This window comes from Gymnogyps californianus, unplaced genomic scaffold (genome assembly GCF_018139145.2).
Source record: "Gymnogyps californianus isolate 813 unplaced genomic scaffold, ASM1813914v2 HiC_scaffold_71, whole genome shotgun sequence".
In the NCBI taxonomy this organism is placed as follows: Eukaryota; Metazoa; Chordata; class Aves; order Accipitriformes; family Cathartidae; genus Gymnogyps; species Gymnogyps californianus.
This window is the reverse complement of record NW_026114464.1, coordinates 133,297-152,557: the sequence shown is the minus strand read 5'-3', so window position 1 is coordinate 152,557 and position 19,261 is coordinate 133,297. Positions and strand designations below refer to the sequence as shown.

Below are 19,261 nucleotides of genomic sequence, written 5' to 3'. Positions count from 1 at the left end.
CACCAAGCATGAGGAGTACCATGACACCCACAAAGCCCTTCTGGAGCGAGGCTGTACCCAGGCAGCTCTGTGATTAGCTGAGGAAAGGGGAGACGGGGTGGGGCTTACTCCTCCCAGCTGCTCTTTCTCTTGGTCACGTGTAGTTGACGCGAGTTGGGTTTCTGTGCCGCACTTCCTACGTCATCGAGAATGTGAGGTGGTGGATGCAGCGTCCAGTTTGGTCGGTGGCAGTGGTAACTTTTATCTCCAAATTGCATTTTAAGGTGGTATGGAAGACGCAACAGGTGAGTCACTGGGGAGAGGGTGTGCTGCTGCTCGCATCTCTCTCCGCTGCGGCGGGGCCACCCTGTGCGGCCTCTCTCTCTCGCCCCTCATTCCTGTCTCATAAGGATTCCCACCAGTGGTGAAGGTCGCGTCGGGCTGGACCGCTGCTGCCTCTGGAGCATGAGCGTCCTAGACTGTCACGGCAGCGCGGAGGGGGGCGGGGAGCACCCGGAAGCGGCGGGGGGGGGGTGGTGTACGGTAGCCGGGCTGCATCAATTCGTCCCCGCGCTCCAGACTGGGAGTGGCGTCTTGGGACACGCTCCTCAGTGGGAACCGCAGGAGAGACGTTCCGCCATGCCGCGGAGTAGGCGACGACTGGACAGGAGTAGGGAGAATAACAACAGCACGCGGCAGTCTTCTGCAAGCCGCCTGGAATCCTAGCTGTTGATCCCTTGGTCACTTTCTCTCATCCACGCAGGCAGTGAGCTCTGCAGTACCTGCTGCCGAGGAGCTGGTGGCAGTCTACACAGCAGAGCTTGAAAGCCTGATCCTGCTCAGGACACACACACACTCAGGTTGCTTCTCTAAATCCTTGCATTGTTCCTGATGCAGGCACCGGGAAAAGGCTAAATGAGAATGCAATGGCTGCCTTCCAAACTCAACACTGTGTTTAGGTGTCTTTTCTTTTGGCAGTTCCACTTCTTTACAGAGAATCTCTTCTCAGGCTAGAAGAAAAAAAAAAAAAAGAGAACCATTCAGGTTGGAAGGGACTTCTGGAGGTCTCTAGTCCAACCTCCTGCTTAAAGCAGGGTCAACACTGAATTCAGACCAGCTTGCTCAGGGTTTTCTCTAGTCAGGGCTTGAAAACCTCCAAGACTGGAGACTGCACAACTTCTCAGGGCCCCTGTTCCACTGCTTGACTGTCCTCATGGTGAAAAACAGTTTCCTTATAGCCAGCGTGAACCTTGCTTGTTTCAATTTGTGCCCATTGTGTCATCTTCCCACTGTGCAACACTGCAAAGAGCCTGACTCTGTCTTCTTGATAGCCTCCTCATAGGTACTGGGGGGCTGCTATTAGGTGCCCCTGCAGCCTTCCTTCCTCCAGGCTGAACAAGCACAGTTCAATTTATCACAAGCACAATTTATCAAAGACTATGTTAGCATCTTCACAAGTAGAAATTTTTACATCAGGATTGGATGGTTTACTGAAGAGGTGTTTTAGTTTGAACAGGAATTAACAGGGACCACATTGCATTGTTCAGTTCACAGTAGAGCATCCTGTGACATGTTCAATGTGGTGTTACCTATTATACTGTTAACTCAATAACAGATTCTGGTTTGGGGGTTCTTTTGTTTGTTTTTGTACTCCTTCACAGGGTTGCCAGCATAATATCAATATGGTAGTGGGAAATTAAGGTAAGTTTTTGGTCATCTTTCTCTTAGCTATCATCTTTTTTTTTTTTAAACTGTTCTTACTGTGATCTAAGTCAAACTTCATCCATTTTTAGCATTATAGCTGCTTCTGCTTTATTTTATAGAATCATGGATTTTCCAGGACACTTCGAGCAAGTCTTTCAGCAGCTAAACTACCAGAGGCTTCATGGCCAACTTTGTGACTGTGTCATTGTGGTGGGAAACAGACATTTCAAAGCCCATCGCTCTGTTCTGGCAGCGTGTAGCACACACTTCCGAGCTCTCTTTACTGTAGCAGAGGGTGATCAAACTATGAACATGATTCAGCTGGACAGTGAAGTGGTGACAGCAGAAGCTTTTGCTGCCCTGATTGATATGATGTACACTTCTACACTAATGCTTGGGGAGAGCAATGTAATGGATGTCTTGCTGGCTGCTTCTCACCTACATTTGAACTCTGTTGTTAAAGCATGTAAACACTACCTTACTACCAGGACACTACCAATGTCTCCACCTAGTGATAGAGTTCAGGAGCAAAATGCACGCATCCAAAGATCTTTCATGCTTCAGCAGCTTGGGCTGAGCATTGTGAGCTCTGCATTAAATTCCACTCAGAGCACAGAGGAACAACTAAATACTATGAGCTCATCGATGAGAAATAACATAGAACAACGTATTACCTTTCCTATCCGGCGTCTCCACAAGCATAAACAATCTTCTGATGATCGGGCCAGACAGCGAATCAGACCTACCGTAGATGAGTCCATTTCAGATGTTACTCCAGAGAGTGGGCAGTCAGTAGTTCATTCACAAGAAGATTTTTTTTCACCAGATTCACTGAAGAATGTGGACAATTCTAAGGCTGATGCTGTTACTGATAAACAAGCAGACAATACTATTATGTTTGATCAGTCTTTTGGTGCTCAAGAAGATGCTCAAGTGCCCAGCCAGTCAGACAACAGTGGAGGAAACATTTCACAGATATCCATCTCATCTCAGGTAATACAAGTGGAAACTAGTTTTGATCAGGAAGCTACTTCTGAAAAAAACAACTTCCCATGCAAAAATCCGGAGGTCAGTCTAAATGAAAAAGAACACACAGGGGTGGTGGTTAAATCTGAGCCTTTGAGTTCCCCAGAGCCTCAAGATGAAGTGAGCGATGTCACTTCTCAAGCAGAAGGCAGTGAGTCTGTTGAAGTGGAAGGAGGAGTGGTGAGCACAGAGAAGATAGAACTGAGTCCTGAAAGCAGTGATCGTAGCTTTTCTGACCCACAGTCTAGTACTGATAGGGTGGGAGACATCCATATTATGGAAGTGTCAAATAACCTGGAACACAAGTCCACTTTCAGTATCTCAAATTTTCTGAATAAAAGCAGAGGTGGTAACTTTGGTGCAAGTCAAAATAGCAATGATAACATTCCGAATACAACAAGGGACTGCAGAATGGATGGTGATGCCTCTTACCTATTGAGTCCAGAGTCTGGGCCTGCTAGTAGTCATTCCTCTGTTACAGTTTGTCATGTAGAGAATCCATTCAGTGAGTCTGCAGACTCTCATTTTGTTAGACCAATGCAGGATGCAATGGCTCTTCCATGTGTACAGACTTCCGGGTACAGGGCTGCAGAACAATTTGGTATGGATTTTCCAAGGTCAGGCTTGGGCCTGCACTCTTCATCAAGGACAGTGATGGGATCTGTAAGAGGTGGAGCTAGTAGCTTTCCTGGCTATCGTCGCATAGCCCCCAAAATGCCTGTTGTGACCTCTGTCAGGAGCTCCCAGCTACAAGATAACACTTCCAGTTCCCAGCTGTTAATCAATGGGACCACTTCTTTTGAAAATGGACATCCTTCACAACCCGGTCCACCACAGTTGACAAGGGCATCTGCAGATGTTCTTTCAAAATGTAAGAAGGCCTTATCTGAACATAATGTCTTAGTTGTTGAAGGTGCTCGTAAATATGCCTGTAAGATCTGCTGCAAGACTTTTTTGACCCTAACAGACTGTAAGAAGCACATTCGTGTGCATACAGGAGAAAAGCCTTATGCCTGTTTAAAGTGTGGCAAACGGTTCAGCCAGTCCAGCCATCTATATAAACATTCCAAAACAACCTGTCTGAGGTGGCAGAGCAGCAATCTACCTAGCACTTTGCTTTAATCTCCCCCACTCCCTAGCCCCATGGGAATGCTAATACAAACTTTTAAGACTGGAGTATTTCAGGAACACTGATGTTCTTTTGTTCAAGGCTGAAGGTTAAGAAGCTGCCCTTGTAGATTAGTGAATGCTTGCATGTGATTGTGCTGCATTCACAAAAGTCTTGGTTCTGTAAATTGGTGATAATGCCATATTTACCTCACAGGGATGTTGTGAGACTTAAACAACTGTTAGTGAACTGCTTTGAGATCTTCAGAAGGAGGCACTGTAGACGAGTTATTGTTAAATACATGCAGGTCTTGGGCTCACAGGGATGTAATCCCTAAAACCAAGTAGTTCCATTGTAGGGCAGACAGGTGGGGGTTGAGTGAGAATGTAGTTAACTCCTAATTATGTTGGAGTAGCATGTTTCAAGAATGAAAAACTGAAGGGCAAATAATTTCTTTTTGGGGGGAGCGTTTTGTAAAATTCTGAAAACATTTAAATAAATGACCCATAACATAAGTTGGTAAGTTGTGTATGAACAGTAATGCAAAGAGATCTTTACAGTAACTAATACAGATTGCATATTCTTAAAAGAAAACCAACCTTGGATGCACCTGTCTGCCATAAAATGCTTTAAAATGTTAATTATGAAAGTAGTTTTAGGGTTCTGAATACATTTTTGGCTGTTTTGCAGTAAAGGACAGTGTGTAATGAAGGTACTTAAAATAAGTCCACGACAAGTAACTTCTGGACTGTTAGATGTGTATATAAATACTTTGAATACAGCAAGATCTGGTTGTTTCACCATTTTTTCTGTAAAAACTTGTATTGAGTAATAAGTGAAATACTGTTTCTTGTTTGTGCTATTAGCAATATTTTAACCAACTTGTATTTCATATGTTTAAATTTCATAGACATGGAAGCCTGAAACGAGCTTGTCTATATCTACTTTGTTTTTTTAAAATGAGAGATGATTTGTGGTGACTCTTTTTACTGGGTAAGGTAGTTTCTTACTCCAGATGCAGATAGTCAATCTGATTCACATTACTGTGTAAGCATACTATCGTTTCCTCATTTTATCTTCAGGCTTTAATTTCTTCCTCCATACACTTACTGTCCTTCCTAACTATAGATTGTTCCTCAGATCAGTGTCAGGAATGAGCCTCACTTGCCATATTTATGGATGTTTCTGTATAAAATGTAGCTATCAACACCAATCCTTCAGTTTAGAGTAGTATCATAAATGTATTTTTTCAACTAAGTAAAAATCTAGCATTAATTTCATTAAAAATATAGCATTATACACTTTGTAAAGCAGAAGTTCAGTGATCTTTATTCTTCAGGTGAATTGCATAGATTGTGTTTTAATTTCCTCTTCTTAGAAACCACTGTAACTAATAATGTTTGCAGGGTTTTTTTGGTTTTGTTTTTTGTTACAGATGCCCATGAACTAACTACTGCCTTTCAATATATTAGGTTTCTAAATAAATTTTGGAGTACTTATACTGATAAATGTTACTCTGCTATGTGGGAGCTGGGTCAGTGTTTCAGCATGTCAGTTCTACCTAGAACAGACAGATATTTAACATTTTCTATATCTAAGTCACACAGCAGTTGCTGCTTTTAATATAAAAACGTACTTGCAAACTTCCCCTCTTTGTTCTGTATAGCAAATATATCCTGTGTGATGTTATTGACCAATTTTGAGGAACTTGTGCTATCTGATAGACAGGTTAGCCTTCTGAATGATCTTGGATTTATATTTAGGTAAACTGAAAAGAAAATCCTAATTCACAGTGCTGTAACCAATTTTAACTGGATGAACAATCCAAAGTATTGAAGCACCAAAACAAAATGTGCATTGTCGGACCAAAGGAAATATGGAACTCTCTCTACATGTGTCTTTATATGAAACAGTAGTTCACTAATAAAGAAATACAGCTTCATCTCCTCTAACCACACTTCTCCATGTTGGAAAAACTGCCTAATGTCTGTCAATACTTTATTTGCAGCTTGAGCATCCAAGGTAAATAAGAATGTGGAACTATGTTGAATGGCATGATTAAATCCTTTAGTATGTTAAAATCTCACTATAGGTTTTATTTAATGGTCACATTTCTGGATCTTTATTTTTAAAGCATTAAAGAAATTTGTCATACTTGCAGAAAGCAGTAGGAAAGAGCACATTTTGTTTGATAATCATATTGATATCAGGGTCTAATGACATTGAGCCTCACTCAGTCTCACTGGATCAACAATAAGATACAGTATTTTCTACTTAATTCTCTTGCTCGTGTGTTGCCTTATTAGTGACATCCTGCCTATTTTTTCCATCTTCCTTGCCTTTCTAGTGTTTCCCTTAAAATTAGTTTTATCTGTATTTTCTATCTGCTTTCATGTGCTACATTGCACCTGAAACCCTACCATGTTTAACTGTACTTTTTGACTAGCCAGAGGTTGTAAGGGAAGACTTAGTTTAAAAAAAATAATTTTTTTTTTTTTTTTGCAAGTAGCAATTTTTAATTTTCATCATTCATTGATTCTAGTGTTCCTGGAGGGGCATACTGAAAACCCAGGAACTTGTGTCTGACTGCTCTTGCTTTCTTGGTCTTTCACTATCATAGATTCACAGAACATTTGGGTTGGAAGGGACCTCAGGAGGTCTCTAGTCCAACATCCTGCTCAAAACAGGGTCAGCTATGAGGTCAGACCAGGTTGCTCAGGCTTTGTGCAGTCGGGGCTTGAAAACCTCCAAGAACAGAACTCCCACAACCTCTGTTGGCCCCTGTTCCATTGCTTGACTGTCCTCATAGTGAAAAAGTTTTTCCTCATATCCAGTCTGAACTTCTCTTGTTTCAACTTTATGCCTGTTGTTTCTCATCCTCCCACTATGCACCACTGTGAAGAGCCTGGCTCCATCTTCTTGTTGATCTTGTATGTATTGGAAGGCTGCTACTAGGTCCCCCAAAGCCTTTTTTTTCTCCAAGCTGAACAAGCCCATTTCTCTCAGCCTCTCCTTATGGGGCATTTGCTCTAGCTCCCTGCACTTCTTGGTGGCTGTACTGGGTCTGGCTGGGATGGAGTTAACTTTCTTCATAGCAGCCCATATGGTGTTGTGCTTTGCATTTGTGGCTGAAACAGCATTGATAACACACCAATGTTTTGGCTATTGCTGAACAAGTGCTTGCAGGGTGGATGTTTGGCTGCTGGCCAGGGTCAACCCACCCCAGTGGCCTTCCACTGAATTTGCTACATTTTGTTGATCTCTTTCCTATATTGGGGGCAATATTCTAGATGTGGTCTAATGAGTGCCAAGTAAAGGGAGATGACCACTTCCCTGGATCTATTGGCTATGTTCCTGTTAATACAGCCCAGGATGCTGTTAGCTGCCTTTGCTGCCTGGGCATACTGCTGGCTCATGTTCAGCTTGCTTTCTACCACAGTCCCCAGCCCTTTACAGCAGAGCTGCTTCCCAGCCAGTCTGTCCCAGTCTGTATAGTTGCAAGGGATTTTTTTCCCTCGTGGGGGCAGAGTTTGGCATTTGTCCTTGTTGAGTTTTATAAGGTTCTTCCTTTTGGCCCATTCCTCCAGCCTGTCTTGGCCTCTCTGAATGGCAGCCCTGCCCTAGCATATCAACTGATGCCCTAATTTGGTGTCATTTATAAACTTGATGAGTGCACTCTATCACCTCCTCCAGGTCATCGAAGAAGATGTTAAACAGGAAAGTTCCCAGGATACACCCTTGCAGTACCTGACTTGTAACCGGCCTCCAGGTAAAGTAAGACCTGTTAGCCACTACCCTCTGAGCCCAACCATCCAACCAGTTTTTTACTCATCTAGTTGTCTGCCCATCCAGAGTGTAATTTCCCAGCTTGGATACAAGAATATTGTGGGAGACAGTATTGAAAGCCTTGCTGGAGTCGAGCTAAATGACATCCAGTGCTCTCCCCTCGTCCACAAATCCAGCCATTTTATCATAGAAGACAATCAGGTTGATCAGGTGTGATTTATTCTTGGTAAATCCATGTTGACTGTTCTTAATCACTGTAGTGATCCTGACCAGGAGACCATTGTACGTCGAGGAATTAGTGATCCACATAACAGTTAACCTGAGGAGGCCAGGCCTGGCTGTGCGCACATACAGTGTGGCCTTCAGGCCTGTGTTTGTGCTACACAACTTCCTTGGCTGCAGGATAAACTCAGCCAGTTCATTGTAACAGAGTGCCTGCTTGGTACCAGCAATTATGCCACCTGCATGTCCTTGTCTTTATCTAACAGTGCAGCAAGAAGTTCTCATGGGAACATCCTTTGTGAATAGAGTTGTTTTCTTGTAAGGAAATTATATAATAGCTCAAATGACCAAAAAGAAGGAACCTCACTCCATGGACAGAATCTGCACAGCATGCCATGGGAAAATCCATCTGGGGTCTGTCTGATGCTGCACAAATGCAGGGTTCCCAGCATCTGAAGGGATGTAAGATTTAGTTGCTATCCATATTCCTCTTCTTATTCTGTCTTATTAAAACAGCTATTTTACTAAGCCATTTGTTGTTGGGCCTTTCTTATTGAGATCCAGAAAGAACCCTGCACTGTCTCGCTCGCTCACTTTTCTCCGCCCCCCCGTCCCCCCCCAGTGCAGAACAGTCACCTTTTCCTCCTTCATGTGCCCAGAAACATATTCTAAGAAGAGTCAGTTCATGATTTTCCCAGGGACTAAAGTTAGACTGACTGGCCTGTAATTCCCTGGATCATCTTTTTGGCCTTTTTTGAAGATGGATGCAATATTTGTCCTTTTTCAGTCATCAAGGACCTCCCCTGATCTCCACAACCTTTCCAAGATGATAGAGAGCGGCCTCCCGGTGACGTCAGCCAGCTCTCTCAGCACTCTTGGATGCATCCCATCTGGTCCCATGGACTTGTATGGGTTGAGATTTCTCAAGAGGTTCCTGATTTGACCCTCATCCACTACTGGTGGAGTTCTCCTTGAACCCTGTCTCTACGTACAGAGTCCTGGAAGACCTTGTTGATGAAGACCAACACAAAGAAGGCAGTGAGTACCTCAGCCTTGTCTGTGTCTGCTATCACTAAATTACCTACCCCATTCATCAACAGATGCTCATTTTCCTTGCTCAGCCTTTTACTATTAATGTATCAATAGAAGCTGCTCTTGTTGCCCCTGAATCCATTGCAGATGTCAACTCTGAAGCATTATTTCAGAAAGATATCACCATGTAAATAACCCATACTGCAAAATAAATACTGCATCTCCAAGCCTGATAATTGTCACAAAGCTATCACTGTTGGGTTTTTTTTTTGTTTGGAAGACTTACTTTCTGAGCATTACAGTGAGATCTCATGTGAAGATGTCAGTATGTTTAGTATTATGAAATAGATCCAAAAATAAATACTACGTTTTTGTGCTCTTATGTCTGATTTGATTTACTTGCTTACATTGTCCTGTTTTTTTTGTTGATAGCTTGCAGTGGATTATTGACTGATCAAGTTCTGGTTGTGTGTTCAGTAAGCAGGTTGTGTGTGTTATGCAATCACTTGTCAGTGGAAATTAATCTTGTTCAACTGTGAACACACAATTGTGTTTTGGGGTTTTTTTAATCAAATTAAACAAAGTACACAGTACTGCTCATGCAAGCCTCCTGCCTTACACTGATTTTTTTTTTTTGCCAACTACAAGGACACAGAGTACTTGATCAACATACAAATGGACAGTAGTTGAGCCATTATAAAGTCTTACAGGGTTGTGTTATCCCATCAACATTTTGTGAGCCAATTTGAACCAGCAGAGTGAGATTGCAGCAGTTGTATATTGGGAAAATTTGCATAAAGTTAGAACATATTTTCTGTTCTCTGCCAATTATGTCTGCAGATGACCACTTGCAAGCTATTACACTATTTAGTGATGACTAAAGCTCCTGATTAATTTTATGTAGAGGTGTAGTGGGTTGACCCTGGCTGGATGCCAGGTGCCCACCAAAGCTGCTCTATCACTCCCCTCCTCAGCTGGACAGGGGAGAGAAAATATAACAAAAGGCTCGTGGGTCGAGATAAGGGCAGGGAGATCACTCACCAATTACCGTCACGGGCAAAACAGACTCGACTTGGGGAAAAAAAAATTAATTTATTACTAGTCAAATCAGAGTAGGATAATGAGAAATAAAACCAAATCTTAAAAACACCTTCCCCCCACCCCTCCCTTCTTCCCGGGCTTAACTTTACTCCCGAATTCTCTACCTCCTCCCCCTGAGCGGCACAGGGGGATGGGGAATGGGGGTTTCGGTCAGTTCATTACACGGTGTTTCTGCTGCTCCTTCCTCCTCAAGGAGAAGACTTCTCACACTCTTCCCCTGCTCCAGCATGGGGTCCCTCCCATGGGAGACAGTCCTTCACGAACTTCTCCAATGTGAGTCCTTCCCACGGGCTACAGTTCTTCACGAACTGCTCCAGCATGGGTCCCTTCCATGGGGTGCAGTCCTTCAGGAACAGACTGCTCCAGCGTGGGTCCCCCGCGGGGTCACAAGTCCTGCCAGCAAACCTGCTTCAGCATGGGCTCCTCTCTCCATGGGTCCACGGGTCCTGCCAGGAGCCTGCTCCAGCACAGGCTTCCTATGGGGTTACAGCCTCCTTCAGGCATCCACCTGCTCTGGCGTGGGGTCCTCCATGGGCTGCAGGTGGATATCTGCTCCACCGTGGACCTCCATGGGCTGCAGGGGGACAGCCTGCCTCACCATGGTCTTCACCACGGGCTGCAGGGGAATCTCTGCTCCAGCGCCTGGAGCACCTCCTCCCCCTCCTTCTTCCCTGACCTTGGTGTCTGCGGAGTTGTTTCTCTCACATCTTCTCACTCCTCTCTCTCTGGCTGCAACTGCTACTCCCCTGTAACTTCTTTTCCCTTTCTTAAATATGTTATCCCAGAGGCGCTACCACTGTCGCTGATTGGCTCGGCCTTGGCCAGCGGCAGGTCCGTCTTGGAGCCAGATGGCATTGACTTTATCGGACATGGGGGAAGCTTCTAGCAGCTTCTCACAGAAGCCACCCCTGTAGCCCCCCCGCTACCAAAACCTTGCCATGCAAACCCAATACAAGAGGACACCCAGCATTTTTTCAGCACAAAATCCTATTGGGAGGAAGACCATCAGACCAGACCAAGCACATTACTTGTGCTAGGTTCAGCTCAGAACAGTCATGCTCAACCTTTCATAAAAAGTTGTAGGCTCCTTTAAGCAAAGAGGGCGAAAGAAGGTTAATATTCTTTAGTATTTTAATAATAGATTAAAAAAAAAATCTTAGGAAACAAGTCTTGCTCATGAGGGTGTACTCAAATCCTCCTTTGCTGTAGAAGGTATCATCTTGAAGAAACTCCAAAAACATACCCTTGTCAGGACTGGCTGCTCCCTAAGGGACAGAGAGCTATGAACCAAGTGTAATAACACAGGCAACAGGGTAGGAGTCTCACCAGCTAGGGCCTAGTCCTGCAGTACCCAGGCAAGGTGAGCAGGGCAGACCCTGAGACGGTAGCCAGGTTCAACCAAGGGTCCAGATCTTTAGGCAAGTTTGTGGTCATGAGGCAGGTCCAAAGTCAAGTCAAGAAATCAATCTACAGGTCAGGTGAGGGTAACCAGGATCAGACAACCGAATGATTGCCAAGCAGGTCCATACTTATAAGACAGGCCTGAGGTTAAACCAGGAAATCAATCTACAGGTCAGAGTCTACAACTAAGCAGAGGTATGGCTGTAGCTGAGCTGGAGACCAGTACTGCTACAATATAGCTTAAATAGAGTGAATGCCCAGGCCTGAGCTTAAATGGGGATCCTAGGCCCATGAGCAGAGGGTGCGGGTGGAGGTCCCAGGTGAGGCTGATCAGGGCCATTAAGACCTATTAGTGCATTCAGGTCCTGACAGCCCTTAATAAGGGCTAAATAAGACAACCAAGGCAGTCTTATTTACAAGTTTATATATATATTTCATAATAAATTTGGGGTATCTAAATACAAGTGCTTAGACATCAATTTATTTACATTTACACTTCTGCACTTTTAATGTCATTAGGGGTCACAATGACCTTACAAATATTTAATAGAAATCCTTTAGCATTACAGTAATTTTATGAATATCAAAATCCTTAGTGCCAAAACCAGCCAGTCTCACAAATGCTTCATACAACCCGACAAACTAAGTTCACCCAGTTAACAAAGCAAAGGCCTTCAGTATCAAAAGCAAATCATTCTCATTTCTGTTATGCCAATCTAAAAGTTTCTAACCAGCTTGTATGCTTGGGAGCTTGCTTCCTTTCTATTTATACCACCACAGCTACTGAAAACCTATGCTTGGTCAGCAGAGGTCTCATTAGAAACTTTCCAAATACTGGCTGTTTCTGATAGCCATGTAATAATAAGCAATGCTAGTGTATCAGTAGCTATTGATTTACATGTCAGATGTTCTGTGAGGCATGAGGCAAGATCAGCCTTTAACTAGATAGTCTAGGTATCAATAACAAACTAATGGCCATCTTCCAATAGCTATTATTGCTATCAGAGTATGGTTCATTTAACATCAACAGAAATAAAAGTACAAAGGTTTCTTCAGGGCTTCTTTTCAGTATGAAAAATAATTTCTGTGGGATGGCAAGAGAAGTATAGAACATATTAGTTGAATGTAACCCCTCCACACCCACACATTTTAAAGTTCTTTACAGTGCAGGGTCCTTTTCTCTGTACACACCCTGCTCGCTGCCACCCCTTTCATCTCACTCTTACAAGATATTTTGGATTATTACACAGCACTCTGTTCAGTATTTATGTGAGATGAAACTTGGAGATAATAGTACACCGCAGCACTTAGACATGCATTGACACACACAGTTAAGCTCTTTTCTTTTATCTTTGCAAGAAACCTTCCTATGTTGTGCAACTATGAGCAGCAAATCGAACAACTTAGGTACGTTATGGTTTATTGGTACCATTACTGTCCTGGGCCTTCTTCCAAACTTTGTTTCGCTGCTCAGATGCACTGAATCTGAGCTGAATACTGCCTGCTCATTCTCTGTTACTTTTGCATAGTTCAGCCTGCCTTGTGAAAGGATGGCCCTTGTTTGTCCCCAAATGCTCTCTCTAGCATTATGGCCTTCTCATGCATTTTGCCTGAACTTGTTTACTTCAGAAGGAGGCTTGTGAATCTGACCTTAAAGTTCTTCACAGTCCAGAAGGGTATCCTGCAGTGCTTCAACCTTCTTGCTGGAAAAAACATTTGAGACACTGATTCCCAAGGAAGTGTCAAGACTAGCACCTAACCCCAGCAACCAGTCACTTAGTGGAGAGGAGACATTGTGAAAACTACCAAGAGCAGAGACAGTGCAAATAAGTTCTGGAGCTGTGAGTAAAAAACTTTCCTCCTACATATTGAAGCCCACTCTCCCTCCCTCCCCTGTGCACTGTGATTTTAAAAAATAATAATAATAATACATCCTTTCTCTCAGCAGAGAAGGCTTTGTGTTGCTTTTGCTGTCTCCTTCAGCAGGATTTTGAAGGGCACAAGCTGTTCACTCACCAAGACCTGAAGTACAACTAAACTCCTTGGCATGTATGAGGAAGGCTTAATTTTCTTTCCTTGATGAGAAGATCCTTACAAGAGAGCACAGTGTATTCTGGCAGTGGTGCAGCAGAAAAGTAGGAAATGCAGCTGTGAGAGGCAAAGATGGTGAGGTGGCTAGGGAAAAAGTTTGTTACTGGTGTAACATCCCATTTGCAGCATCTTAAAGTTTCTTAAATCACTGTAAGAAACAGATGGTTGGCAGTTGGGGGAGGAAGGGCTCGTTTTGCTTTTCAGTCCTCATCCATACTACATCCCTTTGGTTTGCATACAAAGAGGTGTCTCTGTTTGGGAGGTTGCGGCTGGACCCATTGGGGAGACTATTTCTGGTATCACAGTTAATGTTAATGCTGTTTAAACTACATTCCCTCACTTCCCCCTCCCACCCCCACCCCACCTCTGGTGTGTGGTTGCATTGGGTTAGGGTATTGAGCTTGCTGGAAAATACCCCAAGGAAAAAATAGGGGGCAAGTTTATCCCATAGAAGGGATAACACAATGACACAGGGTCAGGAACCCATCAGCTGAGTGTGTGTGTGTGTGAGGAGTTGAGGGGCTGCTTCATCTAGTACTGCTGCCAAAAAATTGCACACAGGACCATTAAAACCCTAATGTCGAGCAGGGCCTGTCCCACAATTAACCCCAGGGGTATTTGCTAAGTTGTGGTGCAAGTTCAGTAGTGGGGTTTTGAGCTGGGAGCCATGCTGGGCCCACTCTTAACCTCACACAATGCTGATGAGGTCTGCATTTACTCAAAAGTGTTGGCTTAGAGCTATGGGTTGGAGGAAGGAGGTGAATGAGGGCCCTGACCGGCTGTTGGCTGTCAGGAGAGGGTGCTTGCTCCCACCCATCCCCACATACTGGACAGAAATCTAGGCACTTCACCTTGGGATGTAGCTTTGCCAACTCACTTTCAGGCACCTGCCTGCATTTTTAAAAAGCTTAACCCAGTGCTGAAGGTGCCTAATCTGGGGCCACAGTCCCCTGGGTTAGGCTTAAAGTAAGGTATTCTGATGCTGAGCCTAAATATCTCATGTGCTGAGCCCATGGCAGCCATCTGTGTCAGAGGCAAAGAGCTGCTCAGATGGCAGCTTTCAGGGGCAGGGGGGAAGTGGAAGTGACCACATAAAAGCCAGATTTATTTTCATACAGATACTGAGGAAATCAGTGTTGACAGAGCTCTATGTTCAGTGACTTTGGCATCAAACCTTGTTGAAAATGAAATGTTTTGTGTTGCTTGATAGTGAGGATGGATTTATCTGGTGTCAGACAAGCTGGAAGAATCACATCTCTCTCCTCTCCATATACCTTCCTTCTGCCTTAGAAATCAAGGTGTATTCTGTTTAATATGACATTGTATTTGGTATAAGTGTGATGGTGGGTTAACCTTGGCTGGCTGCCAGGTGCCTACCAAGCTGCGCTCTCATTTTCCCTCCTCAGCAGGACAGAGAGAGAAAATAAGGTGAAAAAGCTCATGGGTCGACATAAGGACAGTGAGATCACTCACAAATTACTATCATGGGCAAAACAGACTCGACTTGGGGAAGATTAATTTAATTTATTGCCAATATTGCCAATTAAAAATAGAATAGGATAGTGAGAAACAAAAACAAAACTAAAACCACCTTTGCCCTACCCTCACTTCTTTCCAGACTCAACTTTACTCCTTCATTCCGAACTCTTCTACCTTCTCCTCCCCAAGCAGCGCAGGGGAGATGGGGAGTGGGGGTTGCAGTCAGTTCATAACACTTTGTCTCTGCCGCTCCTTCCTCCTCACACTGTTCCCCTGCTCCAGTGTGGGGTCCCTCCCATGGGATACAGTTCTTCATGAACTGCTCCAACATGGGTCCTTTCCATGGGGTACAGTCCATCAGGAACAGACTGCTCCAGCATGGGTGCTATACACAGGCTGCAGCTCCTGCCAGGAGCCTGCTCCAGCGCAGGCTCTCCACAGGCTGCAGCTTCCTTCAGGGCACATCCACCTGCTCTGGCATGGGGTCCTCCATGGGCTGCAGTGTGGATATCTGCTCTGACATGGTCCTCCATGGGCTGAAGGGTGACAACTTGCATCACCATGGTCTTCTCCACGGGCTGCAGGGGAATCTCTGCGCTCTGCACCTGGAGCGCCTCCTCCCCCTCCTTCTTCACTGACCTTGGTGTCTGAATAGTTGCTTTTCTCACATTTTTCTCACTCCTCTCTCTCACAGCTGCTGCACAGCAGTTTTTTACCCTTTCTTAAATATGTTATCACAGAGGTGCCACCAGCATCACTGATTGGCTCAGCTTTGGCCAGCGGCTGGTCCATCTTGGAGCTGGCTGGAACTGGCTCTTTCTGACATAGGAGCAGCCCCTGGTTTCTTCTCTCAGAGGCCACCCTTGCAGCCCCCCCCCTCCCCACCCCTGCTACCAAAACCTTGTCACGTAAACCCAATACATGCAATAATTTAATCTGTTTTAGGTTATGTGATAAAACTCATCTGCACACCCACAAAGGAGTTGAGAGAAACAATGGCAGGAGGGGGAGCCCAAATAATACTCTGCCCTGCTGTTGTGGTTTAACCCCAGCTGGCAACTAAGCACCACATAGCCACCCAGTGGGATGGGGGAGAGAATCAGAAGAGTAAAAGTGCGAAAAATTGTGGGTTGAGATAAAGACAGTTTAACAGGTAAAGGAAAAGCTACATGTGCAAGCAAAGCAAGGAATTCATTTGCTACTTCCCATCGGCAGGCAGATGTTCAGCCATTTCCAGGAAAAGCAGGCTTTATCATGTGTAATGGTTACTTGGGAAGACAAATGCCATAACTTTGGTCATCCCCCCCCTTCCTTCTTCTTCCCCCAGCTTTATATGCTGAGCATGACGTCATATGGTATGGAATATCCCTTTGATCAGTTGGGGTCAGCTGTCCCAGCTGTGTCCCCTCCCAACTTCTTGTGCACCCCCAGCCTCCTTGCTGGTGGGGTGGGGTGAGAAGCAGAAAAGGCCTTGACTCTGTGTAAGCACTGCTCAGCAATAACTAAAACATCCCTGTGTTATCAACACTATTTTCATCACAAATCCAAAACATAGCACCATACAAACTACTATGAAGAAAATTAACTCTATCCCAGCCAAAACCAATATACCCGGCTACTCCCAGGCCCATCACACGGGCCATCAGCCCATCAAAGGCCCATCTCCACAATCCCAGAGGAGCACAGGGGTGATGAGGAAGGGAACAACTTGTCCCAGCCCCTCATAGGGCTGTCCCAGCATAGCCATCAGCCCCATTGTCCAGGCATGGAACCCATCACATGAATCATGATGAATCATCAGGAGCAGCTCTCCAGATCACTTTTCGGACTAAGGGGGTTGCTGCCTAAGGGTGGGACATATTATGGGATGTAGGGGTAAAGCAGTATGGGATCGCACAAGACTTATGGGATGTTTAGGGGAGGTACCAAAGGCAGGACAAGGGAGAGGGTTTGGTGATTTGGGGAAGAACAAGAATAGAAAAATAGAGGGGTAAGGGGATAAAAAGGACCAGTAACATGTAAATAGTTTACTGGTCAGTACGCTTGTCTGGCTATGCCCTATGCCTAATCAGTGCAGTCTGTCCTATCTCTTCTTTGTCAAGATAATACTGTGGTGAATTCACTAATTTGATTTGTGTTTCTTCCCTTAGATAGGGTCTCATTATATTTAAATTCTAATCTTAGATTGTTTGGGGTCTGCTTATAAATACTCATGAAGTTGCTGGTCCAATTAAGTCTAGTCATCATACTGGTGAGAAATCCTTTATGTCCACTAATATATCCTGCATACTCAGTTCTGTTTTTACCTTCTTTGCTCTGGGTGCTATTCCAAGCTAAAGTTAACTGCGTTGATTTATCTTTTAGGACTATTATCCAGCACATGCTTGCCCCATTGTATTGGGTTTGCGTGGCAAGGTTTTGGTAGGACTGTGCTTCCACCCCTGGGGCAGTCGATTCCAGGTGTACTGGATGCCCCTCCATGTGAAAGCAAACTGTGGCCGGCACTCTGCTGCCAAAGGGATTGAGAAAAATGCATTGGCAATGTCAATTGTAGCATACCACTTGGCCGCCTTTGACTGCAGTTCATATTGGAGCTCTAACATGTCTGGTACAGCAGCACTCAGCGGTGGTGTGACTTCATTCAGGCCACGATAGTCTACTGTCAACCTCCACCCTCCGTCAGACTTTGGCACTGGCCATATGGGACTATTGAAAGGTGAGTGAGTCTTGCTGATGACTCCCTGGCTCTCCAGTTGATGAATCAGCTCATGGATGGGAGCCAGGGAGTCTCGGTTTGTGTGATATTGCTGCCGGTGCACCATCCTGGTAGCAATTGGCACCCACTGTTCTTCAACTCGCAGCAATCCCACAACGAAGGGATCTTCCGAGAGGCCAGGCAGGGTAGATAGCTGTTTGATCTTCTCTGTGTTCACAGTGGCTACACCAAAAGCCCATGGGTACCCCTTTGGGTCCTTGAAGTACCCTCTCCTGAGGTAGTCTATGCCAAGGATACAAGGGGCCTCTGGGCCAGTCACAATGGGGTGCTTTTCCCACTTGTCCCCTGTTAAGCTCACCTCAGCCTCCAATACAGACAATTCTTGGCATCCCCCTGTCACTCCAGAGATCCAGATGGGTTCTGTGCCCCTATACCCTGATGGCACCAGCGTACACTGTGCACCGGTGTCTACCAAAGTCTTATACTTCTGTGGGTCTGATGTGCCAGGTCATCGAATCCACACAGTCCAGTATACCCGGTCATCCCTTTCCTCCTCCTGGCCGAAGGCAGGGACCCTCTATTCCTGTTCCTGGTCAGAGTATTCACTGTCTGACCCTTGCAGTGCCAGACCAGAAGTCCCCTCACCAGAATCAAGGGAGGTTCAATCTCAGTTCTTCTATGTGTGGGAGATCGCCAATTGCCTTCTTGTGTCTCCACAGCAACTATGCTGACAGACTTCTTGGGTGACCCCTTCTTAACAGCAGTCTTCCCTCTCAGTTCACGTACTCGGGCTTCCAGCTTAAAGGTGGGCTCACCATCCCACTTCCTCATGTCCTCCCCCTGGTCACGCAGGAAGAACCAGAGTGCACCACGCAGAATGCTCCTGGGGCTCCCTTTCCCTCTGACCGGGGCAGGAGGGGACTGACTTCTTGGGGCGCCCCTAACAGCCAAGGCACTGTCCTGTAGGGATGAGGAGGTACAGAGATTTTCTTCAAAGTTTTGGAGCCAGGAAGAGGCTCTCTCCACAGTTGGTGTATCCATATCTAGGCAATACATTGCTGCCAAGCTGTTAGAATATGATGCTGGAGCACTTTGAATCACCTTCCTCCACATGGCCTGTGTGCACAGGACATCCTCTGGATCTTTGGAGACCTCGTCATCGTCTAGATCACTGTAGATTACTTCCAGCACCACTAATTCTCTCAGGTACTGGATGCCTTCATCTGCAGTAGTCCACTTTCCTGGGGAGTTCACAAGATCTTCCTTGAATGGATATCTTGCCCTCACACTTGAGAGGAGCCGTCTCCAGAGACTGCAAATTGCTGCCTCTTTTCCAATTCCTCTCTCAATCCCCTGGTTTCTAGCAAGAGATCCCAGCTTTTGGGCTTCCTTACCTTCCAATTGCTGACTGTCGGCCCAGCTATCCCAGCATCGGAGCAGCCAGGCAGCAATCCGCTCACCTGGCTGGCGGCTGTAATCTTTCTGCATGTCTCAAAGTTCTGATGAGGTCAGGGACCGGGTAGTTTCTGCTTCCTGTCTAAGTTCTCTCATTCCTTCCTCCCATTTCTTTGCCGAAGGACCGGCTTCTTGAGCAAACCTTTCCTCTTCTTCCTCCT

The 19,261-nt window shown here is 45.2% G+C and overlaps 1 protein-coding gene across 1 annotated transcript; it reads left to right on the top strand.

Moving 5' to 3' along the window:
- The first annotated feature begins 256 nt into the window (after window positions 1-256).
- On the top strand, window positions 257-3,957 carry LOC127029103 (zinc finger and BTB domain-containing protein 5-like). The gene is made up of 2 exons (XM_050914743.1): window positions 257-284; window positions 1,803-3,957. The coding sequence occupies exon 2, from the start codon at window positions 1,807-1,809 to the stop codon at window positions 3,829-3,831; it is 2,025 nt and encodes a 674-aa protein (XP_050770700.1). The 5' UTR covers window positions 257-284; window positions 1,803-1,806; the 3' UTR covers window positions 3,832-3,957.
- The last annotated feature ends 15,304 nt before the right edge of the window (window positions 3,958-19,261 follow it).

Coding starts and splice junctions, on each gene's coding strand:
- LOC127029103 (XM_050914743.1), top strand. CDS start 1,807: ATGGATTTTCCAGGACACTTCGAGCAAGTCTTTCAGCAGCTAAACTAC.